Genomic DNA, 15,924 nt, shown 5'->3' with positions numbered 1-15,924 from the left:
TTCCAAACAAGGTTATGTCAATCCCCTTTTCTTTAACCACTTCTGAGTATTTACGCTAAAGAATATGACTCAAGAGGAAAAAAAAAACATAACTATAAGCATTGCGTTTTCCAATGTAGTATTATTTATAATAACTGTGATCTGGAAACAAACAGCCCAGCAATCCGGGGCCACTCAACAGACTTCTGCAAGCAATAAACATAATTATAACCAGCACAGCACACGGAACAGCACAAGGAAATGAAGCAGAATCCCGAACGCTTTCCACATCCCAATGACAAGCGTGTAAAAATGTGCACTACAGACATATGGGCAGAGATTTGAACAAGACAGAAAAATTAAACAGCTGTTGGGCTAAGATGGTGAGATTCAGAGTGGTGATTTAAAAAAAAAAAAGCCCTTTACTGATATTGTATTATTGTTTTTATGGCAAATAATGTAGTGGGAGGGGAGTTGTGGGGACAGAGGAGATGACAACACAGCTGGCCGAGAGCACAACAGCCACTGGCCAAGGCGCCTGAGCAAGGTGCGGGTGGCGACGTCAACAAAGAGGAGCGTGTAATGAAGGGGGGCGGGGTGAGGTGTCTGCTTCACGTCTCCTTGGCCGCCCCCTGCCCCAGCTCCTGACCCGGCTGCCTCAGTGAAGTGTGCAGCAGTGCCTGGCACCAAGTGGGCACCCAGCCCGCAGTGGCAGTAGCAATGGCTGTTGCTGCTACTGTCATTGTTTAAAAAAACACCAGATTGGAAATGAAGCTATTCAAACTCTGACTCTGGCTCTGCTGTGGAACCACCACGTAGGCTGAGGCAAGTGACTCAATCTCTAAATCTCAGCGTATTCATCTGTAAAATGGGAATAATCAAAAGTCATCGGCATGAACCCTGGGTTCTTGGCCCACCAAAGGATCTCGGTCAAGTCCCTTCCCCTCCCTGGGTCTGGTTCCCCATGTGTACACACAGAGGGGTGGAACAGAGATCCTCTAGAGAGCTCCCAAGCTCTGACTTATTTTACTCCAAGGGGCAGACAGATCAGAACTGCTTTTGTGAAGTTAAGAACATCATGATGGTGACAGTTGTCATTTGCCGAGGGCTTGCCTTGTCTTGGGCTCTGTGTTTCATGTGTATTTAGTGCATTTAGTTGCAAATGCCCACGTTTAACCCAAAACACTGGAGGACCCCAAGGCTCAAGCTTCACAGCTATTTTCACTTCCACGTACGCTAATTTCCTTAAAAAAAAAATCTAAGAACTAAATCAGAGGTTTTCAACTGGGCACTGTTGACTATTTTGGTCTAGATAGTTCTTTGTTGCCAGGAGCTATCCATGCATCGTGGGATGTTTAGCAATTCCCTGCCCTCTACTCCTTAGATGCCAGTAGTACCTACTGCTACCACCCAGTCGTGACAACAATGTGTCTCCAAACACTGCCAAGTGTTTCCTAGGCGACAATCACCCCTGTTGAGAACCACTAGTGCGAAAGAGCTCATCGAGCCTCGTGGCTTTAAATCCCATCTACACCATCTCTACCCTGACAACTTTCAGATTTATAGCTGCAGCCTGAACTCTCCCCTGAACTCCGCACTCATATATCTACCTGCCTGATGGATATCTTCACTGGAACATCTAATAGCTTCTCAAAGTCAACATCTCCAACACAGACTCCTGATCTATGACACCCCGTCAAACCAGCTCCTGCCGCAGTCCGCTCCTTCGCAGTAAATGACAACTCCATCCTTCCCACTGTTCAAGCGAAATGCCTTAGAAACATCCTGGACTTCTCTGCATTTCCCTCTCCTTCATCCCACATCCAATCCACCAGCAAATGTCCTTAACCGTACCTTCAAGGCAAACCAGAATCTAACCACTTTTTAACCACCATCACCACCACCACCATGTCCCAGCTGGGTTGCTGCAGTAACCTCCTCCCTAGTCTCCCGTCTGCTCCCCCTGTCCTCTTACGGTCTGGTCTACTGGCCACAAAAGGGCCACAATGACACTTCTAAATACAAGCAGAGGGTGTTTGCTCCTGCTCTCCAGGCCCTGCCGTAGCTACGCACCTCGCTGGCCTGAGTCCCCCCTCCCCAGCTCCACTTTGAGGTCCTCTCCTGCTGTCTCCCCTGGGTCACTAACCATTCACATGGGTCTCCTTGATGCTCCAGCCTCCGGGCCTTTGAACTCCCTGGTGGATCAGCCCAGAATGTCCCTTCCCCCAATGATCCGCCCCCCAGTCCCTCACCTCCTTCATATCTCTGCTCAAATGTCACCTTCTCAGAAAGACAGTCCGTTGAGCCTTTTTAAAACTATCCAACCCACACACCCCATTCCCTTCCTTGATTTATTCTTCTTCACAGCACTTATCACCATCTGACAAACTATATATTCCACTTGTTTACTTATTTATCATCTGTCTCTTCCTGCCTGAAATGTAAGATCCTAGCAGTTTCATGAAGAACTCATATGCTGGTGGTCTTTGTCTGTCTCACAGTCAAATATTCCTAGCAACTACAATAGTACCTAGTGCATAATAGGTGCTCAATCAACATGTGTTAATGAATCTTTAACCCTGTAGTGTAAAGATTATTGTTTCTGTTCTCAGAACATCAGTGCCATTGTTTCTGATCCTCTGAGAGGTTTAAATAATCTGGACTAGCCCCTCAGCTACAAGGCAGTTCCCCTTGGACATTGATCCGCCACCACCCTAGGGCCTCCCTAAGCCTAGCACTAAACTGGACTTCAAATGATTCACAGTCTGTCTTTTTAAAAACACTTAAAACATCAATTGAAAAAAGTAAATAAGCCTTGACCTTAACCTCACACTTTATTCAAAACAGATCATGGATTTAGATGTAAACCATAACTTTGAGGTGGGGAAAAAAAACTAGAGACAATCTTTGTGAATTAGGGCTAGGTAAGGCATTCTTAGACTTGACACCAAAAGCACAATTTAAACAAGGGAAATTTGATTTTAAAAAGCGGGGGGGGGGGGGGGGGGCTCAGCTAGGCACAATGGCATATACCTGTAATCCTAACAACTCAGAGGCTGAGGCAGGAGGATCACAAGTTCAAGGCCAGCCTCAGCAACTTAGCAAGACCCTAAGCAACTGAGTGAGACCCTGTTTCAAAATAAAAAATAAAAGGAGCTGGAGATATAGTTCCCTGGTTAAGTGTCCCTGGGTTCAATCCCTGGTAATGGAGGGAAAAAAAAAATGGTGGGAGGCCTCAAAATTAAAAATGGCCTCTCTATGAAAGACCATACAGAAAAGATGAAAAGACTAAGATACACACTGAGAAAATATATGCAAACTATACATCTATTAAAGGACTGGTATCTAGAATGCATAAGAACTCTCAAGGCTCAACAGGAAGAAGAGGAGGAGGAGGAGGAGCAGAAGGGGGAAGAAGAAGACAAGAAGGAGAAGGAGAACCCCATTAGAAAATGGGCAAAGACTTAAACTGACAATTCACTAAAAAGGACGCACAGATGGCAAACAGCATGTGAATAGATAGATGTTCAGCATCACTAGGAATTAAAGAAATACAAATGAAGACCACAATGGAAAAATCACCTACACACCTCTCAGAATATCTAAAATAAAAAATAGTGACAACACCAAATCCTGTCAAGGATGCAGAAAACTAGATCACTGTATGGTGAGACTGTAATACAATACGGCCACTCTGGTGGTGTCTGCTAAAACTAAACATGCAATAACCAAATGACTCATCGATGGTACTCCTGGTCATTTATCCCAGAAAAATGAAAACTTCTGTTCATGAGAAAACCTGTACATGAATATTCATGGCTTTTATTTGCAAACAGCCCAAAACAGATCCTATCCAGATGTCCTTCAACAGGTGAATGGTAAACAAACAGGCATAACCAAACCATGTAACACTACTCAGCAATAAAAAGGAATGAAATATTGATTTGCACAAATTGGATGAATCTCCAGGGAATTATGCTGAGTTAAAAAAATAAAAAAGCCAGTTACAATGCCAAGATAATTCAACAGAGAAAGAACAGTCTTCTCAATAAACAGTGATGGGATAACTGGATATCCATACACCAAAAAAGGAAGGTGGATCCTACCTCACACCATTTATAAAAGTTAACTCAAAATGGATCAAGAACCTAAATGTAAAGAGTTAAAACTATAAAATTCTTGGGCAAAAAAAATGTAGAAGTGAACCCTCATGACTTTAATTAGACAATGATTTTTTTGATATGATATCAAAAGCACAAACAACAAAGAAAAATTAGTCAAGTTGGTCTTTGTCAAAATGAAGACCCTCTGTGATTCAAAGGACACCATCAAGAAAGGGAAAAGACGGCTGGGCAAGGTGACGCACACCTGTACTCCCAGCTGCTCAGGAGGCTGAGGCAGGAGGATTGCCAAGTTCAAAGCCAGCCTCAGCAAAAGTGAGGTGCTAAACAACTCAGTGAGACCCTGTCTCTAAATAAAATAAAAAATAGGGCTAGGGATGTGGCTCAGTGGTTGAGTACCCCCGAGTTCAATCCCTGGTACCAAAAAAGAAAGAAAGGGAAAAGACAATCCACATATGGGAGAAAACATGTGAAAATATATCCAATGAGAATCTAGTATCCAGAATAAAAAAACTCTTAAAAAACAATAATAAGGGGCTGGGGATGTGGCTCAAGCGGTAGCGCACTCGCCTGGCATGCGTGCGGCCCAGGTTCAATCCTCAGCACCACATACAAAGAAAGATGCTGTGTCTGCCGCGAACTGAAAAATAAATATTAAAAAAAAAAATTATCTCTCTCTCTCCCCCTCTCCTCTTTCTTTAAAAAAAAAAAAAATAATAAAAAGACAACCCACCTTAAAATGGGTAAAAAAAATCTGAATAGATATTTCTACAAAGAAGAAATACAAATCATCATCAATAAACACATGAAAAAAATTATCTGTATCATTTGTCATCAGGGAAATACAAATCAAAACTACAATAAGATACCATTTTATACCCACTAGGATGTAATCCACAGACAGAATAAGTTTTGGCAAGGATGTAGAGAAGCTGAACCCCATCCACTGTGGGGGTGGGGGATGTAAAACGGTACCGCTGCTTTGAAAAGCAGTCCAGTAGCTCCTCAAAAGTTACATGTAGAGTGACCACACGACATATATGATAAATACCCAAAATAAATAAAAATATATCTACCTAAAAACTTGTACATGAATATTCATAGAAATACGGTTCATAATAACCAAACAAGTGTAAACAATCCAAGTGTCCATCAACTCATGAATGGACAAATAAAATGTGATGCATTTATACAATGGAAAATTATTTGGCAATAAAAAGGAACAGGAGTACTGATCTATGCTACAACATTAAATAAACCTTGAAAACGTCATGTTAAATGATGAAGTCAGTATATGTTGCGTGATTCTATCTATGAAATGTCTACAAAGAGGCAAATCAATAGAAAGATAAAGTAGATTAGTGCTTACTAGGGTTCAAGGAACTAGGGTGAAATGGGGAGACGGTTAAAGAATACAAGGTATCCTCTTGGGTTGACAAAATGTTCCAAAATCAATTGTGCTGATGGTTGCATAATTCAGAAAGTTTAGAAACACCGAGATGTACAATTAAGTGAGAGAATTTTATGAGATATTAATTATATTACAATAAATACTTACTAAAAATACCCAACAATTCCAAAAGATTATATGCCACATGATTTCATTTACATAACATTTTTTTTAAAAGAGAGAGTGAGAGAGGAGAGAGAGAGAGAGAAAGAGAGAGAGAGAGAGAGAGAGAGAATTTTTAATATTTATTTTTCAGTTCTCGGCGGACACAACATCTTTGTTGGTATGTGGTGGCTGAGGATCGAACCCGGGTCGCACGCATGCCAGGCAAGCGCGCTACCGCTTGAGCCACATCCCCAGCCCTACATAACATTTTTGAAATGATAAAATTCTAGAAATGAAGTACAGATCAGTTATTATCAAGGGTTTGAGGGTTTAGGGAAAGAGGGGAATATAGTTATAAAAGATCAACACACAGGGCTGGAGATATAGCTCAGTTGGCAGAGTGCTTGCCTCGCATGCACTAGGCTGTGGGTTCAATCCCCAGTACCACCACCAAAAAAAAAAAAAGAGATCAACACAAAAGGTCCTTCAGGTGACTGAACTGTTCAGTATTTGACTTCCGTGATGAAGATATCCAGTGACAAACTGCAAACTGTATAGAACTAAATACACACACATTTATACAAATAAAGTGTAACTGGGCAAGTCTGAATAAGATCTGTACATTGTACCAATGTCAATATCTTGGTTGTAATATACCATAGTTTTGCAAAATGTTATTATTGCAGAAAACAAAGTAAAGTGTACAGGGAATTGCCCTGTGTTTTTCTTACAATCTCATGTGACTCTACACATATCTCAATGAAATTCCAATAAATACAACATACTGAAATCACAAACACTGCTCTCAATTTCTTTTCTGGTTAAACAGTTTCCTCCGGCCCAGGCATACCATGGATCTTAACAACTACTATTTCATGGTTTTTAACAAGGAGGAGACTTCAGGCTCAATGCCCAGTCAAGAGAATCCAGCTAGAATTTATCACACACTTCTATTAGTTATTCTTCTATCTAGATGATATAAAGTAGAACAAAGACTGTGGATTTGGAAGCCAGCCAGTCAAGAGTTCCAGTCCCATCTCTGCCTCTCACTAGGTGTGTTCTTTAACTAGTCACTTCACATCTCTGTCCTTCAGTCACCTCATCTGTAAAATGGGTATGGTGTTGTGGTAAGTTTTAAATCGGGCATGTGTGTGTATACACATATGCTTAAAAGGCTGAAACCGAGTAAAGTAATATCATCTTAACCAAAATAAGAGTTAAGGAAAAGTCATGACGTCTTACTAAGTTTTAGAACACAGATCCAGGTCATACTACCTCTGGGAATGTGCCCTTCTGCCCCCACACTGCCCTGCCCCGTGTCCAGAAGAGGGACCGGAGCAGGAGGTGGCAGCTGTACCTACCTGCACACTTGGTCCGGCTGAGGAGTGGAGGACCTGGGCGGCCAGTGCCGCCATCTCCGGGACGCGTGAGCAGCACACTGATTTCATACTCGGTGTCAGGGTCAAGGTGCCACAGCTTGTAGGTCTGCAGGCTGACTGCATGCACCTCGGCCCATGGGCCACGCGCCATGCGGTACTCGATCTCCTTGCGCACAATCGGCCCATCGCCGATGATGGAGTTGGTGTTGAGCTGGATGATAAGATAGGTGGGGCCCGCACGCAGCAGCTGCGGGGGTGCGATGGGAGTGGGGGGCTCTGCAAAAGGGTGGGGAGCCGGTCAATGCTGCTGTGAGACCCATGCTCCCAACTTTGCATTCCACCACACCCACATCCCCAAGATGCCAGCCTGTCCTCCCAGACCCCTCATGCCTTGGTCCAGGCCAGTTCTCTGACCCCTTCTAAATCCCCAAGCCTTAAGGGGCCACGCTCCAAAGGCTGACCCTGTCCTCACCCTCCAGCCCATATGCACCCCCTCACTCCCCTCTGAACCCCCAAGCCTTGCTCCTATGGCTGATGACACTCGAGCGCTGGTCAACACTTAGAAGGCACTGTCACACACCTCCTCACCAGCTCTCACCTGGACCCGGACTTTGTCTGCCCCACCCTCAGACCCACCTCTGGACCAGGCCATGCCTCAGGGCCGACCCTGCTGCCTTGATTGGACCTCGGCCACCCAGACCCTACCCGCTCTGTCCCATTAGCAGGCCTAGGGGTTCAGCTCACACCCCACCCAGGCGCTGGCCCTACCCTTCCCAACTCCGCCCACCAGGGCCCCACGCCCCCTCCAGCGCCCCTGAGGTCCTCCTGGTAACCCTCACTGACCCTTGACGATAAGCTCCGCGAAGTTAGAGACACCCGCGCCGCGCGGGGCCTGGGACACGCAGCGGTACAGGTCCTGCTCTGCGCGGCTGACCGCGGCCAGCGGGAAGGTGGCCAGAAAGCGCCGGTGGCTGATGTGCCGCACACCGGCCGCGGGCACCAGCGCCCCACTCTGCCGCTGCAGGGGAACAGGAGTGGCAGGGTCAAGGGAGCCGAGGAGAGAGGGATCTGGACCTCGCTCAGACCTGGGTGAGGGTAGGGGTCATTCACCCACCCCTCCTACACAGTAGTCTCACTGTGTGTGCCCCAGAGTGAGGGGCACCCAAGAGGGCAAAGGGAGCCCTGTTGTGGGAGACACCTGGGTATGGGTGCTTAAGTGTGAAGTACTCGGCCCCCCAGGACTAGAATAGGCTATTCACACCCCACCGTACCCCTGGCCAAGGTCTGAGACCTCCCTCACCTGGAGAAGGAAGCGCTCGGCCTCAGCAGCCCGTCCTGCCGCCATACACTGGAAAGACGCGTTCTGGCCGGCATTGACCTCCACATCGCCCAGGCGAGAGAAGTGCGGGGCTTTTGCTGTGGGAACAGAGCCAAGGCATGAGCTAGGCCTGCACCCCACACAGACCAGATCCACAACCATCGCACCCCTCATCCCTGCACCCCCAGTGGCTGGGACTCACCGCAGGGGTAGCTGAGAAGCAGGATGTCATCTAGGCCCATGTAGCCCCTGCGGTCTGGGGAGATGAGGGCCTCAAACAGCACCTGGGGGAGCGGAAGGGCCCTTGTCATTTTGACATCCCTCCATCCCTGTCTAAGGAGGTGTCCACAAGAGCCCCCTATCGCTGGGCTCCTCAATCAGCAGAGGTTAGCCCAGCTCACTCTGACCCTCCCCACCATGCCAGCTGGTTCAGGAGTGTGGTGCCACCACAGAGAGAACAAGGTCAAGGCCAGAGGTTCTCTCCCAATTCTGGACAATTACCTGAAAGCAGCAAAATTCTCCCCAGCCAAACAGGGTGTCTAGGCTGGCACTGTTCCAAGTCACCTCTGGCCCCTGCCATAGGCTACTCCTAGTAACAATGACCTCTGATTCCTGAACCTAGATTCACCCCAGATCAACTCTACCCTTGACCTCAGACTGACCCCTGATGTTGAACAGACTAATCCCATCCTATTCCAATACAAAGTGGCATCCCTCTGCCCTCAGCCCCAGGCACAGGCTGACCACAGTCTGACCCCAGCCCACCTGATATTCATTGGGCCAGAAGGTGCTGACAGCCAGCTCAGCCTGGTGCCACTGACGGCCATGGGATCCAGTCATATTCCAGACAGCGCTGCCCAGGGGGCCCCCGTTAACACGCACATAGACGCCCAGGGTACCAGGGCTGTGGCCATCTCGGCTGTACAGGAAGTAGCTGAACTGCACACAGTGGGTGTCGTTCTCGCTTAAGCTCTGGAAGATGACATGGGCCCGCTGGCCTGGGGCGTGCTGGGAAGCATTGACCATCAAGTAGGCGCCTGGAGGGAGAGAAGGAAGAGGTAGGAACTGAGGAGCCCTTAGGGGAGGGCCAGGATTGGGTGGGCACTGAGAAGGGGCAGAAACCAAGGACTCCAGGCTTTTGAACCCACTGGGAGTCCAGGGGCCGAGTTCTGGGCCCAGCTCTGATTCACGGGGTAGGTCTCTTCTGTTCATAGCATCTGCTTCCCAAAGGTGACAGTTGAAGCAGCAGAAAGCACACAGATCTGGCCTTGTCACAACCTATTACAGCTCCTCACCATCTGCAGGTCACAGTCCAAACCCATGCCCTGCCTGAGACACAGCTTCCCCGTGTTCCATGCCATCCTTGGAAGCAGGGACTGGGTCATCCATCCCGCAAGTCAAGAGCCCAGCACATGGCAGATCTTCTGAGGCCACAGCTTGCAAAGCCCTGCCTCCACATTTCCCTCCTGGCCCTGGATCATTCATAAAGTGCGTCTCTCTCCCCGCCAGCCTGTGAGCTCTGCTATGTCCCTGCACAGGCTCTGAACCCAAGCTGAATGAATATGTGGGACAGAGACTGAATGAAAGGATTAACTTGGCTTCCAACCCCCACCTGAATCTAGATTCCTGGGACATATACTCTCTTGATTTCTAACCGGGGGGGAAAAAGGTAGCCCTGACCCTTCCCTGAAGATCAAGATTGTGTGCTACAGGGACACTCCCAGGGACGTGGCTTTCCTTCTGAGGGGAGAGGCCCCAGCAGATGCTAAGGGGAGGCCGACAGCAACCCAGAGCCGCCTCCTCCCAGGCTTGGCTGCAGGCCAACACAAGACATTCAGATTCCCGCTCCAGGAGGTTCCCCAGGGACTCGGCTGGAGGAGATCTCATTCATCTCTGTGAGCCAGGAGCCCTGTGGAGGCAGCTCCCAGATCAGTCCTGGCAGGATATTAAACAAAACTCTGGGTCCCTGTCCCCGCCTGGGAACAGGTACATCCTGGCCCTGTGAGCAGCCGTGCCTCCTAGTCTGACACTGCTCTTGCCTCTTCTCCTGCTTCCTCTGCATCCCTCCCCTGCTCTTTCATTTATTCCCTTTGTTCCTGTCACTCTTCCTTCTCCTGCTGTCTCCTGGGGGTATGGGTCTCCTTCCTTCCTTCTCCCTTGGCCCCAACCTTCCCTGCACTGTGAGACCAGGAGGGCGGAGGCTGAACACCTTGCTCATCACCACCTCCAGAGCTAGCAAAAGGCCATGCCAAATACTAAGCCTGTGTCTCCCCTTTCTCAGAGTGTGTCTCTGCTTCAGTGAGAGAAAGAGAGGCAGAGGCCACAAGACTGCAAGAGCCGAATTCAAATCAGCTGTTCCTGATCACCAACCATGTGTCAGGCTGAGGCTGGGCCCTGGGGATCTGGAGAGGCCCACCCAGGGACCCTCCATGGCAGGTACCTTCACAGATGATTCTCGGACAAATGAGACTGTGAGACCCATGAGCTCAGAGGTCTGAGAGGGAGCTGAGAGCCCTGCAGAGGCAGATGAATGCCCCAACATGGGGACAGCTGAGCAAATGCACAGAAGTGGGAGGCAGGGTGAGCAGCGGGGGACAAGTGTGTGGCTACCAGGCCATGAGGGGCCTGCCTCTGCTTGGCTTCAAATCCTGGTCCCACAACGAGAAGCTTTGCTGCCCTCCCCCCAACCCTGGATAGCAGATGCCACCCCAGCCCTGCTGTGAACTAAGCAGGAAAGACCCCAGGCCACTACTGTGATAGGGCAAAGGGAAGGGGTCTTTTGGCAGTCCAATCCTGGGGTCTACTCACGTTATACGTGTCCCGTGACCCAGGCCTTATCAGTAATAAATAAAGTCAATTAATTAACCTCTATCTGCCTTATATTTCTCTTACTTCCCAGTTGATTCTGTGCCCAGTGAAAACAACTACAGTGATTGGGCCCCCCAAATACCCTCAAAAATAATAACTAAACAAGTAAGCTCTCCCATGTCACCTCTGTGCTCTGCACTTTGTAGGCATTACCTAATGGCCCTTGAAATGAGTTACTGCTCTCCCCCACTTTACAGTTAGGAGAACAGGGGCTCAGAGAAGTTAAGTGACTTGCCCACGGTCTCAGAGCTAGTCAAATGATGGAGCTAGGATTTGACCCCTACCTTCATGACTCTGGAATGAGTGCTGCGGGCCCACCATCTGAGTGGAAGGAAGGCCAGCATCAGAATCCATGTAATTAGTCTCGGACTCCCTGTCCAGTGATCAGGAGACCCAGAGGGCCCCATCCTGAAGCAGCCAGAGCAAAGCGGAAGTTGGGTTGGTGGATATTCCCGTGACTTCCAGGAAAAGGAGGGCACAGGAATATCCACCAACGTCACTGCTCCAGCAGCATCTGGGTCCCCAGGAGACCAGGACCCAGAGGCCCTCAGGGAAAAGTGACGAAGACGCGGTGGGAGTGGGGTGGACCCTGAACTAACCTACAAGGGGAGTGACAGGAAGTGGGTTTTAACCTGCAGCAATAAGGGCCTTTGATCACTTAAACCTGCACCCACCCATTCTACCAATGAAACGACCGGAGGTGCACAGGCGGACGGTGTCCAGAGGGCACCACACTCAGCATCACATATGTCATTACAGATGCTGAAGCCCGCGAGGCCAGAGAGGTTAGGAACACGCCCCAGGTCCCACAGCAGGTGGGCGGAACTGCCCCTGGAAGAAGACCAAAGGGGAATGGAGAGGAGGGAAGGCTCACCGTGGGGCAAGTCTGCGGGGGCCCGCGTGCCCGGGTGGATCCTCACTTGCTCCCACTGGAAGTCGTCGTACTGGGCCTGGCTGTACTCACAGGGCACTGCTGGGTCACTCGCCTCCTCGAAGGTGCAGCCAGCTGTGAGGACAGAGCCCATCAGCCCAGGCTAAGGCAGGGCTGCTGGCCAGGAGGGCTCCTGGGCCACTTGCCACGTTCCCCCACTGTCCCCTCCCTCTTCTGTGCTCCTTCCCCCACCCCCTCCCTTTCACCAGGCCCTCCCCTCATGCTCCCTTCCAATAGCAAGTCCTCGCCCACTGGCCTTCCCTCAGGACCTCCCAGGACCTCCCCACTGCTCAACCACCCACCAAAGACCCTCCTTAACAAGGACCAGCGGTCATGGTTGTTCTGTCATTGGAACCTCACCACAGCCTCAGATCAGGATTAGAAGTAACCCCAATTTATTGATGAGGAAACTGAGCCCAAAAAACCTAACGGACTTTCTCAGGGTCACACAGCTAGCTAGTGGCAGAGATGGGGTTTGAACCAAGATCCCCTGACTACTCCTCAGCACCCCTCCATCGTCACTGTGCCAGGCACAGGGGGGGCCCAGGCCGGGGAGGACCAAGGAACCCTAAGCAGCCCGACAGTGTCTCCTTAACACTCGACCATCACCACCAATCATTTCACGCTCTCAACAAGCACAGTGTGACGCCAAGCACCAAGCAGAGTGTCCCTCAGGCCTCCCCTTAGTCAGGACCGTGAACATTCCTACTAACAGAGCTCCAGGGGGTCTAGTCCTCATCCAAGGTCACTAGACTTAGGCCTCCACTTGCTGGGCTCCTGGATGCCTGGCAGACACTGGGATTTCCCCCATCTGACAGATGAGCAGACTGAGGCCCCCCGAGGGTGAAACCATCTGTCCACAGTACAATAGGGCACGTCAGGAGTGGGTGTGGCATCAGACATAATTGGGATTGAATCTTGACTCTGCCACCTGCCAACCCTAGAGACCCTGGGCAAGCTGTTCTCTTTCTGAGCCTCAGTTTCCCCATCCACACGTGGGGTGGCTGAGAATTCATCATGGGGATGCACTTAGCACCTGTAAGCACTCAGGGAACAGCAGCTCTGACTATGTGGCACTTGTACCCACACAAGGAACAGAGGCAGGATTTGAATGCATGTCAGTCAGGGGCCCAGAATGACACTTCCCACCAGAAATATGAGCCGAGGCAAACCTGAGCTACTTCCCAGCTCAATAAGATGGGATGGTGGGGGATGGCAGGCAGTCACTGGGGCGTGAGTGGCACGTGCCCACAGGCAGCAAGTGACTTCACTTTGGGCTGCTCCATGTGGCTATGCAGGTCATGTGAAGTGACACGTGGAACACACCAGTAGAGCCAGGAACAAAGGGGCTTGCCACTTGCTGGTCTCATTTCCTACTGTACCTCATCTGAGTGTGAAAGGACGAGATGTGGGCGTGAGGCTGGCACCAAGCGGACGGGATGGAGTAACAGCGACGGGGCTGGACCCTGGTTGGGCTCTTTGCCCCTTTGTTAGAAAAGCCAGGTCAGCAGACCCGGGGTCTACGGGAGGCTTTAACCCATCCCCACCGGGAGGGCCTCAGCTCTCCCTCTAAAAAGGCCCATGGTGCAGCCCAGCAAGAGGGACTGCTTCCTGTATGAGGGGCACAGCTGGCTTCCGCCTGACCTGGGCCTACCCAGGGGGGTCCCAGTCAATCGCTGAGGCAGAAGGATTGCCAGGAAGCAAAGCCAGGATGGGGAGCCCTGACTGAGGCCCAGGCCCTTCCTGTTCCCTCAGGAGTGACCAGGCAGCTTCTCCAGGACATTTCACCAGGACCCTGGAGGCAGGCCTGGGAAAGCCAGTTCCTTGGCTTCCTCTTGTCCATTCCGAGTCAGGTGACATGGCCTGCCAGGACTCCCAGGTTGAATGACCGACTCAGATTAAGGCACAGACTGAGGTCTCTGATCAAAGCAACCCCAGACTGTCTGACCCAGGAAGGGTCATACTCTAGTCACACGATCCTCCAGACATTCTGACCCAAGTTGGTGAGCCCCAGAGATACCAACCTTAGAGTGGCTCCCAGATGATTCTCTGGTCAGAGTCACCCCAAATTCATCCAGAGGACCCCCCAGACTATCTGACTTCAGCCAAAATGACACCAGACTAACTGCAGACAAGCTGACTTTAGCTGGAGAGACCCCTGACCTCTTCCTAGTGACCTGTATAACTGACCACAGCCAGGTGACCTCTCTAACTCCACACAGAGTGACCCCTTAGCCAGAATAACACTTTCTCCCTGATCTTTGGCCATCTCCAGGCCTAGGTCTCTGGGCCAGGCCCAGTTCCAGTTCCTGTCTTTAGTGGGTAGCATCTCTGAGGCCAGTTCCCCAAGGAAGGCCCTGGCCCACAAGGGATGGGAACAACTGCTTTCTGAGCTCTGGGAAAAGTCCCATCCCCTGGGATGCTCAGGAATCCCACAGCTGACTCTCAGTTCTTGCCAAAGAACCCACTCCTGCAGGAGGCTGCTAGTGTGGGGGAAAACTAATCTGACTCCGGATTCCGAGCCAGAATGGTAACCAGGAGTCCCCCTGAACTGTCACCCACCAACACCACCACGAGGGGGCACCAATCGCCACCATGACCACTAGCGACACGTAGCCCCAGGCCACACAGTCACAGTGTATAGAAAACCAGATTTAAACCACCTCTTTATTCAAGAAGACCAGGCACAAACAAAATAAGGCCCTGAAATGCTGTTGGCCACGTGCATTATTAACTCAGTATCGTGCATAAGACATTTGCTTCCTGACAGTACAATACAGTTGCCAGGTGACAGACACCATTAGAGGCACAGGATGAGACTCCACCTGCTTTAGGGATCTCCCAGTCTAAGTGAAGGTGACAAAATGAGACAAAGCAGAGAAGGTCACGACTAGGCTTCCTGCAGGAGGCGCCACGGAGCTGAGCCTGGAGAGGTAGGTGGGAGGACCCTGGGGGCAAGGGGCCAGCAGAAGCAAAGGAAGCAGTGAGAAAATGGTCTGTCCGCCACAGAGAGGAGCCCAGGCTGGCTAAAGTCATGGGAAATGAGACCAGAGGGATACGGAGGCCAGACCAAGGTGGAGAGCATTTGGCCTCATTATGACCTAGGGAGCCACAGTAGGTGTTTGAGCAGGGAAGCGCCTGGAATCCAGTGAAATGAGTGATACATGCCATAAGCCACAAGTAGGGAAGGTGACTTCTCCAGGGCACAGATGAGGAGGGGGCTTAGGACCAAGCCATCCAGGTGTCAGATGTCAGGAAGTGGCAAGGAAAGGGACCTCAAGGGCCCCTCTGGATGCAATCAGCACACACTCCAATCACACTCAGAGAGATGCGCAACACCCCTGCAGGAACACACGCACACCCACACAGCCGCACGCTAGAACGTTCACACACACTCCCTTTCCCCAGCCTGGTCTGAGACTTGGGGACACAGTATAAGTTAGGCACACCGAGGCCTCTCCTAGGACACCCATCTCTACAGAGGCCTCCCTGAGAGGGTGGGCTGGAGCAACCCAGGACCCCTCAGCTCCCCCAGCCTCAATGCAAACTGGCCCAGCCACATTCCTCAGCTAATCTCCCCAATCTGGCGGGCGGTTGCCTGAGCAACCGTCAACCACAATTTGGGAAGGCAAGGGGATGGCTTACCCGCATCCAGCTCAGCTCTGGACTGGGTGCTGTCAGGGAGGAGCATGGAAGGGGGGCCTCCAAGCGCGAGGATCTCCACACCTCCATGTTCATGCTTCCACCCAGGTGCGTGTGCCTGGCTTGTGGGA

The 15,924-nt window shown here is 50.5% G+C and overlaps 1 protein-coding gene across 15 annotated transcripts in view; it reads right to left on the bottom strand.

The window, feature by feature from the left end:
- The window catches only part of Ptpru (protein tyrosine phosphatase receptor type U), a 170,174-nt gene that overhangs the window by 47,923 nt on the left and 106,327 nt on the right, over positions 1-15,924 (bottom strand). For 12 of the 15 annotated variants that reach the window (XM_078025724.1, XM_078025726.1, XM_078025725.1 and 9 more), the window contains 6 exons: positions 12,095-12,226; positions 9,118-9,389; positions 8,555-8,636; positions 8,335-8,450; positions 7,878-8,052; positions 7,017-7,310 (listed from right to left, as the gene is read on the bottom strand). In XM_078025724.1, the coding sequence (XP_077881850.1) occupies positions 7,017-7,310; positions 7,878-8,052; positions 8,335-8,450; positions 8,555-8,636; positions 9,118-9,389; positions 12,095-12,226 (1,071 nt within the window). Of the gene's footprint in view, positions 1-7,016; positions 7,311-7,877; positions 8,053-8,334; positions 8,451-8,554; positions 8,637-9,117; positions 9,390-12,094; positions 12,227-13,323; positions 13,345-14,175; positions 14,965-15,796; positions 15,916-15,924 lie in introns of those variants that run through there. The other 3 variants (XM_078025728.1, XM_040288260.2, XM_078025734.1) reach the window with 3 other exon arrangements.

This window comes from Ictidomys tridecemlineatus, chromosome 11 (genome assembly GCF_052094955.1).
Source record: "Ictidomys tridecemlineatus isolate mIctTri1 chromosome 11, mIctTri1.hap1, whole genome shotgun sequence".
In the NCBI taxonomy this organism is placed as follows: Eukaryota; Metazoa; Chordata; class Mammalia; order Rodentia; family Sciuridae; genus Ictidomys; species Ictidomys tridecemlineatus.
This window is presented reverse-complemented; position numbering and strand designations above follow the sequence as displayed.